The 19,872-nt window shown below is 41.2% G+C and overlaps 1 protein-coding gene across 2 annotated transcripts; it reads left to right on the top strand.

The window, feature by feature from the left end:
• Positions 1–260: 260 nt before the first annotated feature.
• Positions 261–18,792, top strand: ZC3HC1 (zinc finger C3HC-type containing 1). 2 transcript variants are annotated; one of them, XM_001502933.6, is made up of 11 exons: positions 261–452; positions 1,871–2,596; positions 4,052–4,166; positions 7,103–7,253; positions 7,789–7,872; positions 12,184–12,311; positions 13,539–13,693; positions 14,472–14,715; positions 15,326–15,538; positions 16,007–16,213; positions 18,356–18,792. In XM_001502933.6, the coding sequence occupies exons 2-11, from the start codon at positions 2,451–2,453 to the stop codon at positions 18,422–18,424; spliced, it is 1,512 nt and encodes a 503-aa protein (XP_001502983.2). In that variant the 5' UTR covers positions 261–452; positions 1,871–2,450; the 3' UTR covers positions 18,425–18,792. The 2 variants fall into 2 exon arrangements, with proteins under 2 accessions (XP_001502983.2, XP_005609421.2); XM_005609364.4 differs by lacking the exons at positions 261–452; positions 7,789–7,872 and having other exon boundaries at positions 2,063–2,596.
• Positions 18,793–19,872: the final 1,080 nt, after the last annotated feature.

Raw genomic sequence — 19,872 nt, 5'->3', positions numbered from 1 at the left:
GGCGTGCAGACTACAGCAGAGTTTCTCAGTCTCTGTACTTTTGCTATTTCAGGTGAGATAATTCTTTGTCATGGAGGGCTGTCCTGTGCATCGTAAGATGTTGAGCAGAATCACCAGCCCAGTTGTGACAACGAAAAATGTCTCCAGAAATTACCAAATGTCCCTGGGAGGCAAAATTGCACCAGTCTGAGAACCAATGATCTATAGTAGTAGGAGATAAGGTGAAATAATATCAGAGGATGATAAGACAACCACTCGATATACGAAATGAAAAGACAAAGCTGAATTTATCGCATACTAGAGACAGTGAGAGCCATGCTGGTCAGGCACTGGCTTTGAGAAAACCAGACTGCTAATCTTCTACTGGGTTTTGAGAAAGTGAGGAGTTCAAGGATTGGTAAACTTTCAGAGGTCAAGGTGTGTTGACAACATCTGTAGAAGTGACAACTTGGGTAAGTCTACTATTGATTGGTTGGTACTCACAGGCACAAAGTGTGTTTATTGAAGTGAGTCTCTTTGTGATTGGCTGATTTTCAGAATCAAGGGGTTGTCTTTGATTGGGCTTGCAAAATCATGTTCACTCAGGTGAGTTATTGATCGACTGAACCTAAAACTGGCTCTGATTTCTGGCTGTTAACCATTGGAATGTGGGAACTTAAAAAATTCTCAGTATTCTATATGCTAGTGGGCAGATGTGGTGGTAGAAATTTATGGAAGTTCTCTTCTGATTACTTTAATCTTTTAAGTGAAATAGGCAACAAGTCATCAGCAGATAGGGAGGATGGCTAGGTAAAGGTGTGGAAGGTTTGAGAAGAGAGATATAAAATACTCATCTATGCAAGTGGGAGAGGAAGTGGACTAGGGAAACATAGTATGATTACTGGGCAGAATTGAGGGCCCACATAACGTCAAGAATAGAGAGACAAATCAGCATGTCTGTACACTTTCCTTTAACCATATTCAGCTGACAGAGTGGGTACAGAAGCAGAGTGGAGGAGAGTTGAACTCAACTGTGATTGAGGTTTTGCCAAATGAATACTAGAAAAGCAAGAAAGGTTCAAGGAAACTGAGAGGATATTCAAGAGAATGTATTATTTTTAGCTTACTTATTTTGCTTTTTATTATGACACTGTCAATCATACTCAACAATAGAAAGAATATAATGAATCCCTACGAGTCTTTCACCCAAATCCAACAATTAAAAAGATTTTGCAATCTTCTTTCATCTATTCCTTCACACATTTTCTTTTCCTCCAGAATTTTAAAGCAAATCCCAGACATCATACTAGTTCACCCATAAATACCTCAAGATGTATCTCTTATAAGAAATTTTAAAAACCATAATGTCATTATTACATATAACAAAACTAGAAATAATTCTTTAATATTAACTAATTCTCAGTCCATGTTCAAATTTTGCAAAGGAACGATGATAATGATTGGCAGTGAACTTAAGCTGGCTAAGGAGAGAAGAAATAAGGGAGGCGTAGTTAGGGACAATGGACAGGGGGTTAGATCAGTAGGTGGAAGGTCCTAGTGGGTGAGAACATTATTGGAATTAGGAGCCCACAAAGAGTGAGCTGGAAGGGTCTGGGGTGGTCCCACTTTCATCTTTACCCATTGCTCAGTCACAACAGTCTTCTTTTTCAGTTGATTGTATGAGACAAACTCCTTCCAATCTGGGATGTTGGAAGATTTTGTGTAGATGTCTTTCCCACAATCTCACCTATTTTAGCTCCAACACCTGTGTCAGGAGACTCTGCAGACTAAATTAGGTCCTCCTTTATATCCTTGGTACTTCTCTTTGGAGCACTTATAATCCTACTTTCAAAACCATAGGAAAACGTTTTTGTCTGATGTCTAACTACAGCAAGAACTACGTCTCCTTCGTTCACTGCTGTCCTTGCCAGCGCCTACAACAGCGTCAGTAGGACACACCCAATACATATTTGTTGGACAAAGCAAGGAGAGTTCAGTAAGGTCAAAAGCCACAGACTTCTAAACCCACCCATAACGCGGTTTCGATAAAAGATTCTAAATTATTTACTCTCAACTGACGGTCGCCATTTCCTCACTTGTAAAAAGATGAACTTTACGAGAGCCATATGATTTAATTACTTTAAGACTAAACTGGGCCCCTCATCCCTCCTGAATTTGGAGAGATAGCTCTAAAAATCTCTTATCACTCAAATATGCTCGTGCATAAAGGAAACGATTAATCTAGGTTTAATCTTAAACATCAGAGTCCTCCCATGATGGTTTACCTCGTCCTAAAATGAGGGTTTACCTCGTTCTACGATGGCCAGGAAAGGGTGGGCCCCGCGGTCAGACTCTGCGGATCGCGCGCAAGAAACGGGCGGGAGGCCGCCTACAGAGGAGGATCTTAACCGCCCAGAACGGAAGTTCCGAGCCTACAAACCCGCTGGGAAGCAACTCGGCAACGGACCAACATGGCGGCGCCCAGTGAGGAATCTGCGATAGCCGCCGGAGTTGAAAAGAATTGGGGTCCGGTTGTTCGCTCCCCAGAAGGGACCCCCCAAAAAATCCGGCAGCTGATAGATGAGGGGATTGCCCCCGAAGAGGGAGGCGCCGAAGCGTGAGTTCGCGAGTCCAGCCCGGGTCCGGCGTTGGCGGGTTGGAGAGGGTTTGGGGAACGCAGGCCTGGGGGGGGGGGGGGGGAGATCCCCTGGGTCGGCGACTGTGGCGGTGGGGCGGCTTCGTCCTGGGCTTTGAAAGAGACGGATTACCACGCTTAGTCGCCTTTAATCAGCTCCTCGGGAACTACTGGATTCCGCACCACGGGCAGAATTTTGCCATAAGACGGGTTTTAGGGGGAAGGAAAAAAGGATTGCGCACCTGACTTCTCTTAGTTGGGCTTCTTAACCTTTTTTGAGCCGTTTAGGTGTCTTTGGCAGCCTCGCAAAGCTTATGAACCCCTGCTCAGAATAATATTTTAAGTGCATAAAGTAAATTACATAGGATTATAAAGGAAACCAATTACATTGGAATACAGTTATCAGGGTAGTAAAAGGAAAAAAGGGATGCAGTAACATGTTTCGTTATTAAAGAGTTAAGGACTTTCTAGTAATAAGCTTATTATCTACCATAATTTTGAAGTAGTGATGAGCATAAACGGTATTACAAAACATGTGAAGCAACCATAATGTGATGACAAAATATATGTGATTTCCGTTGGTGACAAATTCACAGGTACTGCAGATGCTACTATTTTTTTTTATTACCTTCATTTATAATTGAAGAAAATGCTAACTTTCAGTTAGAGGTTAGTAAAATAAATGTCATTTTTTTCCCATTCAAGTTTATAGGTCCTCTGAATTTTTTCCAAAGACCATCCCTGAGACTCTCTGTGACTCTGAGGATTCTTAGAATAAACTTATTTGAGTTATGATAGTTGGTGTAATCCTACTTTTATTAAAATGACTTTTGTCTTCAGCAATTCCTCCCTCCACCCCTCCCCAGGCAATGCTGAAATGCCTTTCACTGAAAATAAGAGAAAATTGTTTTGTTGGGTTTTTTCTCCCTGAATTTTTTTCGTGAAATCGCCTAAAGATCTTTACTTTCAATTGAATTTTCAAATTATTTTCTAGGAGGAGTGGGTATCAAGGGTCGATCCAGGTAGAAATATCAAAATTGCTTTTTTGTGCTGTTAAAAGAGTTAAATTTCTAAGGTTCAAGTGGAGTCTTATTTTCTGTTTACCAAAGTTATGAGCAATACTGTTGGAGAGCAGTGAGTGAGCTAGAAGAACAGTTTGCCAATATAGGACTAGTGGAGCACTGTGGAGGTAGAAGTTGCTTGAAACTTAGGTATGGCCAAGCTGTAAAGAGATTTGAATGCCAGACTGAAGAATTTGGATTCTATTTAGTAAGTATTGTGAAACCACTGAAAATGTTAAGCAGAGGAATAATCATGACTGACATGATTTTTGGAAAGGTTAAAATCCAGTGTGGAGTGACTGATGATATGATGTGCTGAGTTTCGGCAAAGTGATGCCATGAAAGGATTACCAACAGTTCTGCCACTTTATTTTAGGAAGGACGATGCGGCGGCCACATTCCAGTCAGTTAATGGATCACCCCAAGCAGAACAACCTCCATTGGAATCTACAAGCAAAGAAGCGTTCTTTAGCAGAGTGGAAACATTTTCTATATCCTTTTTTTGGTTCGTGTGAGTTGCACTTTCTGCTTGCTCCAGGAATTGTTTTTCCTCCGGGAATAACACCACTTACTCTGATGTTTTGAATTTAAGAATCACACTTGGTAAGAAATTTTATAGAAAAATTTAGCATCATAAAATGTTATCCCTCAAGGAGGCATTTGAGATGATCTAACCTTTTCTTTCTACCAAAGAAAAAACTAAGAGTCTAAGAGGAGAAGAAATAATAACTAATTTTAATAATAAATAACTTTGTATAGAGTGTGTTTTCACATATATTAACACTTTTGATCTTCACCTTAAACCTATGAAAACAGGTATTATTTATAAACCTATAAAATAGGTATGATTCTTATACTCATTTTACAGAAGAGGAAACAATTTCAGGTATGTTATGTGACTTGCCCAAGGTCAACCTGCTAGCAAATGGCAGAGCCAGGATTATAGCATAAGGCTCTTGGCACCCAAACCTAATGTTTTTTGAGACTATGCTATGCTTCTGTCTCTTTCCAGATTTTCCTCTGTATATTAGTTATCTATTGTTGCATAACAAATTACCCTAAAACTTAGTGGCTTAAAAACACCAAATACCTATTATCTCATAGTTTCTGTGGATCAGGAATCCAGGCACAGCTTAGTGTAGTCGTCTGGCTCAAGGTCTTTCACAGACTACAGTCAAGATGTCACCCAGGGCTGCAGTCATCTCAGAGCTCAGCTAGGAAAGGATCCCCTTCCAAGCTCACTCACATGTTTGTTGGCAGGATTCATTTCCTTGTGGCTATTCAATGAAGGCTTCAGTGCTATACTAGCTGTTGGCTAGAGACCTCCCTATGTTTCTTGCTACATGGGCCACTCCACAGGGACCGTTCACAACATGGCAGCTGGCTTCCGTCAGAGTGAGAAAGTGAGAGAGAGCAAGACAGAAGCTAGACTCTTTTTGTAACCTAATCTCGGAAGTGGCATCCCATCACTTTTGCCATTTTCTCCTCCCTGGAGTGATTTTTTTAAGAAATTTAAAACGATTATAGACTTATAGAAAGGTTGCACAGGCTATAAAGAACTTTCTTTCTCAGCTACTTGAAAGTAAGTTGCCAGAGTGATGTCTCATTACCCCCCAATATTTCCTATAAACAAGGACTTTCTCATACATAACCACAAGGCCACCATCAAAATCAGGAAATTCACGTAAATTGCAGCTATCTAATCCTCAGGCCCCAATCATTTCATCAGTTGTCCTAATAATGTTTTTTGTAGCAAAAGGATCCAGTTGAGAATCTCAGTTTTTCCTTGAATTTTGTGATCTTGATACTTTTGCAGATTACAGGCCAGTGATTTTGTAGAGTGTACCTCAGTTTGCATTTGTCTGATGTTTCCTTATGCTTGGATTCAGGTAATGAAGGAGTATCGCAGAAGCGATACTGTGTTCTCTTTACATCCTGTCAGGTGGCACGTGATTTATCCCTTTACTGGTGATGATCACTTTGATCACTTGGTAAAGGGAGCATCTGTCAGTCTTTCCATTGTAAAGTAACTTTCCTCCTTTGTAATTAAAAACTGTTCTGTGGGGAGGTGCTTTCAAACTGTGTAACTATCGTATCCCTCATCAAACTTTATGTAATTTATGTATCCGTAGCAGCATGGGCTCATGATTTCCTTTTGTTTTTCAGTGAGTTATAATCTATTACTATTGTCATATATTTTGATGCTCCACTTGTCCCTGATTTGGTGAGTGGGAGCCCCACGTAGATGCCTTTTACACCCCACTTGGCTCCAGCACAGCAAGGTGGGCCATCCCTGTGTGGACTCCCTCTTTACCTGACTTAGGTTCTGATGCCCTGCACTGAGCGGCCTCCGCCCACACTCCTGGCTGTCCTCTTCCCTGCTCGCCGCCTAATGGCTTTAGGACTAGACTGCTCAGGAAGGGGGAAGCATTTTAACCATCTTACTGCTGTCCCATGGACTGATTCCTGATTTTGAAACAGTATTTAGAACCATTTTCTTTTGTTCTCATTGGATATAAATTGATCACCACTTTGGATATGATAATCATTTAACTTAATCTAGTTAAGTGATTCTGTTATTTTATCCTAGATAATCCCACCTCCTTTAACATTTATATCTAAATTCTGTTTTCTAGCCTTCAGTCCTTCTTTTGCTGATATTGGGATGTTTTCAAATTCCCATATCCCTTATAAAAATATCAAACTTTCTTGCGTCTTGTTTCATGTTTATCCTTTTTTTTTTTCTGTGCTCTGTAAAATAAGAGCTCTTTAGGTAAGATATCAAAAACTTTAATGTTGACTATTAAAGATCAATAAATGTTTTAGGACATTTTCCCAAGCGTGTACTTATAGATGCTCTCGATGCCTTCGGCCTGTTTAAAGCCATAGTCTACATACACACATTGCTACGTAACAATCACATTTTGGGCAAGGGGAATAATGAAGAATATTATTAATTCTACTGACAGATCTTTGGAAGGTAAAAGTGGATGTGGTACATAGGAGAGCATCAGTGAGTGGCAGAAAATACTTCTCCTTGTTTGATTTTCACCATTCCTTACTGCTTAGACATATGCCAGTGTTTTCACTCATGTTTTTAAATCCCTAGTATTTCATATTAAGTGAAAGTGAAAGGCTTCTACATTCTACCCCACAACCAATAGTAAAATAAACACTTAAACATATAAAATACATAGGGCTTCCTAGAAAAAAGTTCGTAACTTTTTTCTCTGCTTATTACTCAGATGACCTTCATCATTCTGTGAGGTATGTGCCTGTGCTTTAAAAATAGCTCTTTAAACTTTTCTTATTGCTTTTCCCCTTAATTTAATGTGTTTATGCTTATATATATAAAGACTTGAGGTAAAGTTTTAATCTCTGACTTATTTTAATATACCTGCAGTGTTGTTTTTCTTAACATGAATACTCTTTGAAATGGGCAGGTAAGCCCCCTGAGCTGTCTCCACTCGTCTGTGCAAAATATGGCTGGGTCACAGTTGAATGTGACATACTCAGGTGCTCCAGCTGTCAAGCTTTTCTCTGTGCCAGTTTACAACCAGCTTTTGATTTTGACAGATGTAAGTATACAGTACAAATTGCATTTTTCTTCATATTCAAAGATATAGTCTACTAGTTTTTCTGAACAGACCAGCCACTTGTATTTGATCAAAGAAGGTGTACTATTACATATGACAAGATGAATTTGTGATTGTCTTCACCCTAATTATTAGCTTCAGTCATTGCTTTCTTTAAAAACTAAGCTACTTTAGGATGAACCTGACTTTAAGTATTCTGGGAAACTAACAGCAGTATGTTTACTCTGTGGTTCCAAAATTTATACTTAGGCAAAGAGACACAGGACTTCCATCAAGGCTCACACTTGGGAATGCCCTGCCTTATAAAATACATGATACTCCCTTTGTTATTGATCTTAGGATCTTGATTTAGAACTTTTTTTGTAGAAAATGATGCAGCTGCTAATATTTTCAAATATTTTTAAATTCTCTTAGTTATTTTTATTTGTAGTTGTATCTGTCCTCTTAAAGGCTCTTGGCCACTGGACTTCGAATCTATGTAGTATTTTTTAAGGCGTTGCTACTTATGGGGTTTCAGATAAGGAACGATGTGCTGAGTTGAAGAAAGCCTTGTGTACTGCCCATGAGAAGTTCTGTTTCTGGCCAGACAGCCCCTCTCCAGGTACTTATTTCTGAGATTTCTCATTTACCATCTCTTCTTGGTCATTGCATTTCTAATATTGTCTATTTCTTTGTGAAAATCTAGTGTTTGAAGTACTTTTTCTTCCTTTCTGTTTGTGCTTTTCCAGAAGAACTAACTTACATTCATTCAATTATTATGTTATTATTTAACTTTGTTAAGTGCATTTGACGTGCCAAAGGCTTAGCTGTGCATACATTACACCATTTAATCCTCACAAGAGTGCTGGGAGGGAGACGTTATCAATCCAATTTTTTTAGGCAAGGAAACTGAGAATCAGAAATCTTAAAACCAACTAGTGAGGAACCCTAACTATCGTTTTATCTGATTTCAAAGCCTCTGCTTTTCCCAAGCAGCCCCGTATCCTACCCAGGCTTCCTGTGGTGCACTAACGGCACTAACGGCGGCTGTTCAACAGGGTTTGGTTGCTAAAGAAGACTCAGAGAACCCCAAAGAAGAGTGATGACAAATCTGCAGTTTGTTATAGTAAAATGTCACAATATAACAATAGCATTGAAGTAAGGATGTCACAGCCAAAGACTGCCCCACAGCAAGGGGTCTAGGTGGGCCAGGTGCCAGCGCCTGTCGTCGTCCTTGAAAAAGGGCCGTGGCAGGACACACACTCTCTTGAGTCAGGAACCACTGATGTGTGCACAAAACACTTCAGAACAGGGTCGGCCCTGTGGCCAAGTGTTAAGTTCACGTGCTCTGCTTTGGCGGCCCGGGGTTTCACCTGGTTCGGATTCTGGGTGCAGACCTGGCACCGCTCATCAAACCATGCTGAGGCAGCGTCCCACACAGCAGAGCCAGAAGGACCAACAAGTAGAATATGCAACTGTGTACTGGGGGGCTTTGGGAGAAGAAGGGGAAAAAAACCCACTTCAGAACAAGGGAGCCCAAAATGCAGTCTGACGTGGGATTTTTTAAAATATTTTGCTGGTCACGTAGGCATATTCCTGCAGAGTAACCAGCTTCAACAGCAGAGCCCTCTGGTGGGCTCACCAAGACCAGGACCCATGGTTACAAAGCAGTGTTAATAATCCATATATTTTATGCTTGACCAGAGATCAGTGCCATGCAGGTATATTTTTTATTTCAGTGGGACAGCTCAGGCTAATTCCAGGGTCACTGGTGCCCAGGAATATTCCATGAATAACCACTAAGAGGAAAAAATAGATTGAAAGTGACCATAGAGTGCCATCTACTGCTAAATGAGGAGGTGATAGAAAAGGGATTATTAAGAAATAAAATTTTGAAAGTGAAAATGACTGTATAACAAAGATTTTCTGCTGTTGGCCTAGCTGTTTCACCATATAGTACAATAAAATTCAGTCCTCTGAGGATTTGAATCTCTCTCTGTCCAGTGTGCTCAGTCTAAGTTTTTAGGGTCTGCCTAGTGCTCTGTCAGTGGTTCCCAACTCTTATTTCTGTACACTCTACCTTCTTGATCCCATTCTTGTTTTTTTTTTTTCTTTTTGAGGAAGATTAGCCCTGAGCTAAATCCACTGCCAATCCTCCTCTTTTTCCTGAGGAAGACTGGCCCTGAGCTAACATCCGTGACCATCTTTCCACTTTATATGTGGGACGCCTACCACAGCATGACTTGCCAAGCAGTGCCATGTCCGCACCCAAGATCTGAACCGGCAAACCCCCGGCCACTGAAGCGGAACGTGCCCGCTTAACCACTGCGCCACTGGGTCGGCCCCTTGATCCCATTCTTAACTTCAGCTACCACCAACTTGCAGACCTCTAACTTCTATCCAGACCTTTCTTTTGAGCTTGACTCATGTTTTCAACTACCTTCTAAACATTTCCACGTAATATCTTGCAGTACCTGGAACTCATCATATACAAAACTGAATTCAGCTTGTACCTAAAACTTGCTTCTCTTCTTATGTTTTCTACTTCTTGATAAATGGTACTGACCTTCCTGTCCAGTTCTCCTAGCCAAAACCCTGGAAATCATTTAGATCCCCTTCATATCATCACCATTCTACCTCCTAAATAGGTCTCAAATATACCTTCCAATTATACCATCCCTTGGTTTATTCTTTAACATTCGAGAGGCTTCTATTTGGAGAAAGGAATACCCACAACTATTTATACTTTTTTTTTTAGGAAGATTAGCCCTGAGCTAAATACTGCCAATCCTCCTCTTTTTCCTGAGGAAGACTGGCCCTGAGCTAACATCCATGCCCCTCTTCCTCTACTTTAATGACATTTGTTTTGGCATATTTGGTTACTTGCAACTGCTTTAAATAATTTGATAAACTCTTAAGGAGTATTTTGTTGTGCCTGAATATACAAAGTGTCCCCTTTGTTTTATTTTTAACTTTTTAAGTAATTTCTAAAATTTTGGAATGTTTCAAGTATAGAAAAAGGTGTAGATATTAAGAAACATCTCTGTATCTACCACCCAACCGCACCTAATCCTAACATTTTGCTGTCCTTGCTTCAGAATCACCCCACCCTGCTTGCTTTCTGTTCATCAGGAAGAATTACAGATAACGGCTGGAACCTTCCCCATCTCGTTTCCCTGCCTCCCTGTAACTGCTACCCTGAATTTGGGGTTTATGGTTTGTTTACATGGTTTCTATTTCTACAACATTTACATGTATCTGTAAGTAATATATATAGCACTATTTCCTTGTTTGAAAATTTTCTATAAATGTTATCACTCTGTATGTATCTACAACCTGCCTTTTGTGGGGGGAGGTGTCAGCTTTTCTGAAATGAATACGTGCTGTCGCATGTAGCCTGTTTGAAGCTTCATAATTAGTAAGGCCGTCTAAAATTTTAATCTAGGAGACGAGGGATAGTGTGTATCTAGTTCACTCTCCCTTTGGGAAAGCTGGCTTACTTTAGAGCACACTGTCAAACTCTCTTTCTACATACTCGTTGTGTGTGACTATAACTTGAACACCATTTTCACCTAGTTATGTGTCCTCATGGGTGCTAGTCCAGCCCTACTATTCTTGGTACAAGTTCCTACTTATTCTCCTTCTATTTAGCATATTCACTCTTCCCTTCTGTGCTTACACAGATTTTAAACTTTTAGATGTATGGATTAATGTTTTTCACCAAATTTGGGAGGTTTTTCAGCCAGTGTTTCTTCAAATATTCTTTCTGTCCCTTTCCCTATATTTCTTCTGGGACTCCCACTGTGCAAATGTTGGTGTGCTTGATGATATCCCACAGGTCTCGGTTCATTTTCCTTCATTCAACATTGATGCTTCTTCTCTCCGTGCCTATGCCACCAGTATCTACAGGGATTATTACTTTAAATCACTTCAGTGTCTGCTAAGCTTATTTCTTTGCATCCCAACTGACCCCTTAGTCTCTACTCTAAACTAATGCATGTTATCTCTAACGTCATTTCCTCCTTTGAAAAAATCTTTCAGTAGTTTCTCACCACAAACGTTAATAAAATCATAGTCTGGCTGCTGTCTACACTTTAACCTTATCTCCTCTACAGGCATACTGTGTTCTAGCCCTGTGAAACTATTTAGAATTTCCCAAATGTGCCATCCTTTGGGCCTTTACTTTTACACACTGTTGTTAGTCTTTCAAATTCAGCTTGGACCTGACTGCTTCTGAGAAACCTTTTTTGAGACTCCACTTTTTTTTTTTTCAGGGAAAGAGTTGCCCTGAGCTAACATCTGTTGCCAATCTTCCTCTTTTTTTTCCTTTCCTCCCCAAAGCCCCAGTACGTAGTTGTATATCCTAGTTGTAAGTTGTTCTAGTTCTTCTATGTGAGCCACCACTGCAGCCTGGCAGCTGACAGACAGGTGGTGCGGTTCCATGACCGGGAAGTGAACCTGCGTCAGCAAAGCAGTAAGTGCCAAACTTTAACCACTAGGCCATCAGGGCTGGCTCAAGACTCTGCTTTTTAAACATAATCACAAAAGTATCATCTCAGCCCCATCAAAAAAAATCAGTAATTTCTTTTGTTTTTTTAAGATTTTTTATTTTTTTCCTTTTTCTCCCCAAAGCCCCCCAGTACATAGTTGTATATTCTTCGATGTGGGTCCCTCTAGTTGCGGCATGTGGGACGCTGCCTCAGCGTGGTTTGATGAGCAGTGCCATGTCCGCGCCCAGGATTTGAACCAATGAAACACTGGGCCACCTGCAGCGGAGTGCCCAAACCTAACCACTCGGCCACAGGGCCAGCCCCAGTAATTTCTTAATATCAAAAAGTATCTTATCAATTTTATGTTTCCCCTGTTGTTCAGTACAGATTTTTTATTTTTACGATTTATACCAGTGTAGTCTTCCGGTTTACCTTTTCCGCAGATCGATTTGGGATGCTGCCGTTGGATGAGCCTGCTGTTCTTGTTAGTGAGTTCCTAGATCGTTTTCAAAGCCTGTGTCACCTGGACCTCCAGCTTCCTTCCCTGAGGCCAGAAGACTTGAAGACTATGGTGAGTTTTTCTTGGCCAGCCTACGGTGGACTTTGTTTGTCACCAGCATTTGTACATGAAGCATTTCTTTTAATGACAAGACAGTGCAGATTGCTATAAAAAGAACTAGGATTCTCTGTCTCTCAGCTGACCTTTTTCAGTCTCCACCAGAAAGGCGATATTGAGGGTTCAAGTAAATGGGTTCCATTTAAACTTTTAGATACGGTTCTTTAAATGACATAAATTTAATTTTATCTTGATTTGTTACTTAAAACTATTTAACAGAAGACGCTGAAATGTGACTTCATATGGTTTATTGCATACCATTTTCCAAAGAAAGTGCTGGAGGAGAAGTTATAACCTCCCTTTTCACTTGTGAATAGAAGTTTTGAAATGCTGTGGCTCATCTGTTCGTTGAGTATTTACTGTCCCATTTCATCACCCTGTGCTTGCTCTGTGAAGACAGACGTTTGCTGTACAGAATAGAAGCTGTTATTTTCCTTCTTCAGGATGAGAGGCTGTTAGGGATTTTGGCACCAAACCGTGAACCTCTGATGCCTGTTATAAATGTTCCCCTGTTCCTGGCCAAAGGCAATTTTTTTTTTCACCCTGTCATAGTTCTTTATTATTCTTAGAACAAAAGTAAAGACTGTGGCAAGCTCTGTTGTTCTGTCAAAAAGTCAATTCAGTGTCAGGCCAAGATATAAATAGTAATCTGTTTCCATTATTTGAGTTTAAAGTTTACAGGTTTCAGAAAATCTGCAATTGGTAAATTGAAAACAAGTTAATACTAAGAAAAAGTTCGGTAGTTCCAGGAAAGCTGCTCTCTTTCTCAATCAGCAGATGCAGGGCAATTCAGAAAGCCTCTGTGTGGTACCTTAGCCCTGTCGTAGAAGCAAGTCTTCTCTAATGAAGAGAGTTTTCATGTTTGTTATTTCTTTCATGATTTTTTTTTTCCTTTATCTCCCCAAACCCCCCCGGTATGTAGTTGTGTATTTTTAGTTGTGGGTCCTTCTAGTTGTGGCATGTGGGATGCTGCCTCAGCATGGCCTGATGAGTGGTGCCATGTCCGCGCCCAGGATTCGAACTGGGGAAACCCTGGGCGGCCGAAGCAGAGCACACGAACCCAACCACTGGGCCATGGGGCCAGCCCCTCTTTCATGATTTTTGCCTTGTACTTCATGATCTATAATTTTTCTTTTCGTGGTGGTTGAAACCTTTATGTTTTTTACCTTGGTTCCTTTGTAGTGCTTGACAGAAGACAAGATCAGTCTTCTCCTACACCTGCTTGAAGATGAACTTGATCACCGAACTGATGAGAGAAAAACTGCAACCAAATTAGGTTCAGACATGCAAGTCCACGTCACTGCCTGTATTCTCTCTCTCTGTGGCTGGGCATGTAGGTTAGTCAGCGAATGTGCCTGGGGACATGAACTGTGACAACATTGTGCACCCGTCTACATCAGTCACCAGTAGTATTTGGAGAGCACATGGTGTTTCCTGTGAGAAAAACAGACGAAGAAAAGCTGAGGGAGGAGAGGAGGGTAACAGTAAGAATTAGTAACAAAACCAGAATTAGAACTCAGAAGTTCTTGAACACTCCTGAACTTTAATTTTTTTTTTTGCTGTTACTTTCTAGCTGGGAATTTGTGTTCCTATAAACAGTGAAGCTCCTTCCATTTTTAGAAAGGAAGAAAAATCAGTTTAATTGATAAAAACTACCAAGGAAACACCAGCTGGAGTCCTCTCGGCCCCATGTTGAAGTTTCCATTCCAGCTGCTCAGTTTGGTATAGACTCCCTCTGAGGTAGAAGGCTGTCAGAACCTATTTTGATTTACTTTAAATATGCTTTCTTTGCTAGATTAAGGGATATTTTTCATTTACAAGGAAAAAGTTTTAAGAGGGACAGGAGAAATTTATAAAACATCCCTTTAAAATAGTCTTGCCATAGAGAACACACCAAGACCCCTAGATATTTCTCTAGGAAATATGTGAGAGATGATGAAGTTGGGGTCCTGAGATCAGAGGACAGGGGTCCTGAGAGGACGTGGTTCCCAGTCCACTGGCCTGTTCCAGAGATTTGTTTGATGAGATAAAAAGCATACTCACAAATCATTACACTTAGACCCTTGGAAATGTTACCCTTTGAGAAAACTCACTCTCTTTTCTATTCTTACCTAGTTCTTCTCTGGAACCCATGCAGCTCTCCCTGATAACATGTTCACAGTGTATGAGGAAGGTAGGGCTCTGGGGCTTCCAGCAGATTGAGTCATCCATGACTGACCTGGATGTGTCCTTTGGCCTGACCGCCTCCCTGATCCCAGGCCCTGAGGGGCGACCAGAGCGCTTCCCTCTGGTGCCTGAGTCTCCTCGCAGGATGATGACTCGGAGCCAGGATGCCACATTTTCCCCAGGCTCGGAACAGGTATAGACTTGATTGGCTTCTTTAGGGTCGACTTTTTAAAAACAATATCCCTGACAAAAGCGTTGTTGGTGGGAAAGTTGGAAATTAACTTAGGTTTGTAGGTTCACTTCTGACCACGTTGATCAGAAAACCACATAGTGGTTGTATTCACCAGTTGCAGTGGAGAAGCTGAAATCATTTTGTACAGAAATCTAATGTTCTTTTTTTTTCAACATTTTATTTTATTTTATTTTAAAGATTGGCACCTGAGCTAACATCTGTTGCCAGTCTTTTTTCCTTCTTCTCCCCCAAGCCTCCTAGTATATAGTTGTATATTCTAGTTGTGAGTGCCTCTGGTTGTGCTATGTGGGATGCTGCCTCAGCCTAGCCTGATGAGCAGTGCCATGTCCACGCCCAGGATCTGAACCGGTGAAACCCTGGGCCGCGGCCATGGAGCTGGCCCCAGAAATCTAATATTCTTTGAAGAGTTTAGTTATGTAAATAGTTCAGAAACTAAATCCTTATAGTTTAAACTATAAAATGTTAGGTTTCATATGCTTCTAGAGATATTTCTCCTAACCATAGTCGTTAATATGATTTGTGTACTTCTGTTATCTCCCCTTTCCTACAGGCTGAAAGGAGCCCAGGTCCCATTGTCTCCCGAACTCGGAGCTGGGACTCTTCCAGTCCTGTTGACCGTCCTGAGCCAGAGGCCGCTAGCCCCACCACCAGAACCCGCCCAGTGACCCGAAGCATGGGCACAGGAGACACCACTGGCCTGGAAGTGCCATCTAGTCCTCTCCGGAAAGCCAAACGAGCTCGCCTCTGCTCTTCCAGCAGCTCGGTGAGTCCACCGGCATGTGCTGAAGTCACTGAGCACAAACAGCAGACCAAGCCCTCACCATGCAGTACAGAGAAGCAGGCATGAGCCTGTCCCTGGTCCTGTGACTATAAGTAGGCCATGTGAATAAGTTTAAAGATGGGACAATTGAGTGACTAAAGGGAAAAAAATTTAAAGATTTTGTTATTTGTTTCTTTGGAATGGATTCTGGAGAGGTAATAAATATGTCAGGCATATGGGCGGCAATGAGATGGGGGGACAGACTTGATAAGATATGGTTTGTTTAACACAAAGGGAGTGAAAGAATTTTAAAAGTGAGAGGGAAATACATAGGCAAAGTTTAAAGGAGAAGGTAAACCTAGAAACATGGCAAATTGTGAGATTCTGGACTTAACAACTGATAGCAGTGCCTCCCTGAATTTACATAGCATCCACCCTTCATTGACACTATTTTTCCTCCTCCTCCCTCAGGACACATCTTCCAGAAGCTTCTTTGATCCCACCTCTCAGCATAGAGACTGGTGCCCTTGGGTGAATATCACACTTGACAAGGAAACCAGGGAGAATGGTGAAACCCAGGTAGAAGCCAGCGCCCCCACAGAGCCAGGCTGGAAGGCAGTGCTGAACATCCTCACGGCCCACAAGCAGTCGAACCAGCCAGCTGAAACAGACTCCTTGGTGAGATGAGCCGTTGCCCTGATTGTTTGCAACACTTGCTGTTTACGGGATGGGGAGCAGAGGCCGATCCTATAATTAGCACCCTGCCTGCCCTCAGCTTTCCTAAGTCAAGTTAGACTCAGTCTGGTTTCATCCTAGGGAACAGGCATGGAACTGGTTCCATCTTTCTGCAGTTTAGCTTATGGTGTTCCACCAAATTCTGATAAACTCTTTATCTTCTCAGCTAAAATAACTCAAAGTAGAGAAGGAGTACAGAAACAGAGGAAGAGGCAGCTGCTCTGGCCTCATGTTGCAGAACAGCTGCTTTTTCCGTCAGTTGCTGTCACTTGTATTTGGAGCCTGGACAGTTAACTTAGCTGTCTGGAGCACTGTACAGTGACACCGAGATTACAGTTTCATTCCTCACGGTGGGCACATTACTTTGCTCTGTTCCATGACTCCAGACCTGTGCACTGAACCTCAGCTAGTCATCGCAGTAATGACTGCTGCTGGTTACAAATGTGGGCAAATGCAGAGCCATCAGGACAGCTGAGAAAACAAGTGTTTGCTCTGTGTAAAGGATGGAAGTGATCGGGTGGGCATTAAGGAATCATGAAAACTTGGTTCTCTTTTCTTTGCTGGCTCATTCCCTAATTTGCCTTGTAGCCTGCCTAATATAAATATAATTTCTGACTTCTATCCCCTCCAAGGACAAAGTAAGATGATGCTTGCCAGCAGTTGTTTACAAGAAGCATTCCCAGATTCATGGTTTTGTAGGGTCACCAGATTCCACTGGAGAGAACTGTAGTGATGCTAAAAGCCCAGGAGTACACATTCGTACCCTTAGTAAATATGTAGATGAAGGTTTTCCAAGTGTTTTGCAGAAAAAATCTGCATTTTTCCAATTTAAAGACTTGAAAATATATAAAGCTATCTGAAGACAGATGTTTTACCCACCCCTCAAACTGGAAAGATTAAATCTGTCTTTTCACATAAATTCTCTCTTCCTAGATCCTCATGAAATCGTGTGCTGGCAGTTTTTATTGACTCCCCTCCGTCACTGTCATAGTAACAAGAAACCCCACAGGGCTTTTGTTTGTAGTGGGAAAAGTTGGCCTCATAATTGGCCCTGGGTTCCAGGACTTTTAAGATCCTTTTTGGCAGCTTATCTTTTAACCTTCCCACAGCTGCTATGACTGGGAGATACACAACTTAATGAGGCTGTGGTAAAGGAGCTTGATGTTAGGAAAAAGTTGATACTATTTTTCAACTTAAGTTTCTTTCACCTTTGTCACTATGTTAACTAAATTCCCCTCAGTCACTAGTAAGAGCTCAAACTTTTCCCTCCTGGGACTTTATTTTATTGAGACACTTATCCACAAAGACAGTAAGAAAAACAGTGCAAATGTCATCTTATGTCAGAAACTGGAGGTAACTTTCTGGATTATCGTGATGGCTATTGTTTGTGCTCTCACTGAGACTCTGCTCTTTATTGTAACTCTCAGGCAGAGAGAACCAAGTGTTCTGATCACTGAGAACTTTTATCTTTTAGTGAATTGTTTTGTCTCCCTGTAACACCATTTCTCAGAATCTCAGATCACTTCATAGGCATGATCAAGTGGCAGTGAGATTCTTCCTATTATTAGCTCTGCTGGCTAAAACATGAAGCTGAGAAGGCCAAGGTCATAGTTTAAACTTTTAAAGGTCACTTAACTTTGTTTGATTCCTTGGCCTTGGATTATACCGTTAACCCCAGCTAGGCATCACGTAAACGTGAATCTGTGCTCACAAGAAATAATGAACTAGGGCCAATTTAGCATCACAGATGAGAAACCAGTGCAAAATGTGTGCTGCACTAATGCCGGGTCAGAAGTGTCCCTCACATACAAAGATTAGGATACTTGGAAGGAGGACATGAGCTGTGTTTTAGAGGCCCAGCGTGGTTAGCAATAGTCTAACAGGAGAATGCAAGCTTCTTGGTTTTTAGTCAGGCTTTTAGTATATATTATCTATAGCACAATATGAAATTAACTTGTTTTACTCAATCCTAGACATATCTAAGTCATTGTGGGAGAAATGTACAGACCAAGACTTAAAGCTGTTACTCATCCTTTGTCTCTATAAAATAATTTAATCTCTAATAATGAGCTTTTCTACCTATAGAGTCTCTCTGAGAAATCAAGGAAGGTATTCCGAATATTCCGGCAGTGGGAATCTTTATGCTCGTCCTGAAGATATTCTGCCCTTCCTGAGAGAAGTGGAATGAGTGACTTTGAAAAATAAAGTCTGAATTCCCTTTTGATCAGCCGATGCTAAGTTTTTCTCCGTTCTGGGTTAATCATAAGAAGTCCCTGCGCCTGCAGAGGCAGTAAGTGTCACTGGCTGCGTCTGACCGAGGGGAAACCGGTGTCCACACGGGGATGTGGACAGGGTGAGGCACAGCAAGCCTGGTTCTGTTAAAGGAATGTGGGATTGTGAAACTAGACAGAGGACCAAGGCCTTGAGCACTTTTGCCCTCTTTAGTGTGGGGCAGTTTTGAGGGCTCTTATATCCCAAGAATATGACAGTATGTGTTAATAAAATATTTGTTAAGATTCTTACTACTGGAGAACTGTTTTCCTTCTTGTCTTCTGGGCTGATATAAAGGAGGCAGAGACTGAGAAACCTTAAGTAGAGCAATAAACAAAGTCAAAATTTTGATTTTCAGATTGGCTGCAAAGCCTAAAATTTATTTGTGCATCTATTCAAAGAGGTATTCCTAATCCAGAGACAAGACAGTGTTCATGTTGTCACCAGGAGAGCTCCTGATGTGTTATAGTGAATGGTAAGCTGATGATTGTCTCTTTCACTTAGATAACCAAATAAGTGACTATAACAAGGGGAGGAAGGCCATTCAGAAGAGACCCCTCTCCGTGTGCCTCCTAATGTACGGCTCCCCTGAGCTGGGCTCCCCAAGCCTCTTTCACTGCTGGTGGGGAGCGTCAGTCTCTGGTGGAGAAGATTGACCCTGACCTGCCCTATCTAAATAAGACTGATCCCCACTGATAAAGTGACCATGAAGGCTAGAAAGTAGTTATTCTCTGAAATGTCATATTTTCTTTTAGTAACTGTGGTTTGTTTTATAACACTTCTTTTCTACTGAAATATTTTAAAGAAAATAATAGCATAATATTCCACCCATGCTAAACTTTAGTTTGTATCTCTAAAAAAATAGAACATTTTTTCTATATACTACACCCAATGAAAATTAATAATCTCTTAATATCATCTAATACCCAGTCCATATTAAAATTTCTGATTGTTCCAAAAATCTTCTTTTCATTTGATTTGTCCAAACCAGGATCCAATTCAAGATTGTGGGTTGCATAAATCTGTTTAGTCGGAAGAACAGTCCCTTTTTTTTTTTCATGCATATCAGATCTTAAATTTGTCGTTTTTCAATCCTGATTTTTCAAAGGGTAAATGCAGTTGATAACTCCTCTAGATCAAGCCTCTGTCAGTGGATGAGGCCAGTAGAGGCTGCTTCCAGGTTATTTTTCTAGGGTTGCTCCTCTCTTAGTCAGTGGTAAATGGCTTAACTGTTCATTGTTGGTCTCAGTGGTCCTCTTAGAGGTTGACTAATGGCAACTCTCTGATGTTTTCAGAAATGACATTTGTTGCCCAGGATGGGAAGCCATTTG

Source organism: Equus caballus, chromosome 4 (assembly GCF_041296265.1).
Source record: "Equus caballus isolate H_3958 breed thoroughbred chromosome 4, TB-T2T, whole genome shotgun sequence".
In the NCBI taxonomy this organism is placed as follows: Eukaryota; Metazoa; Chordata; class Mammalia; order Perissodactyla; family Equidae; genus Equus; species Equus caballus.
Note: the sequence above shows the minus strand (reverse complement) of the source record. Positions and strands in the feature narration are given on the sequence as shown.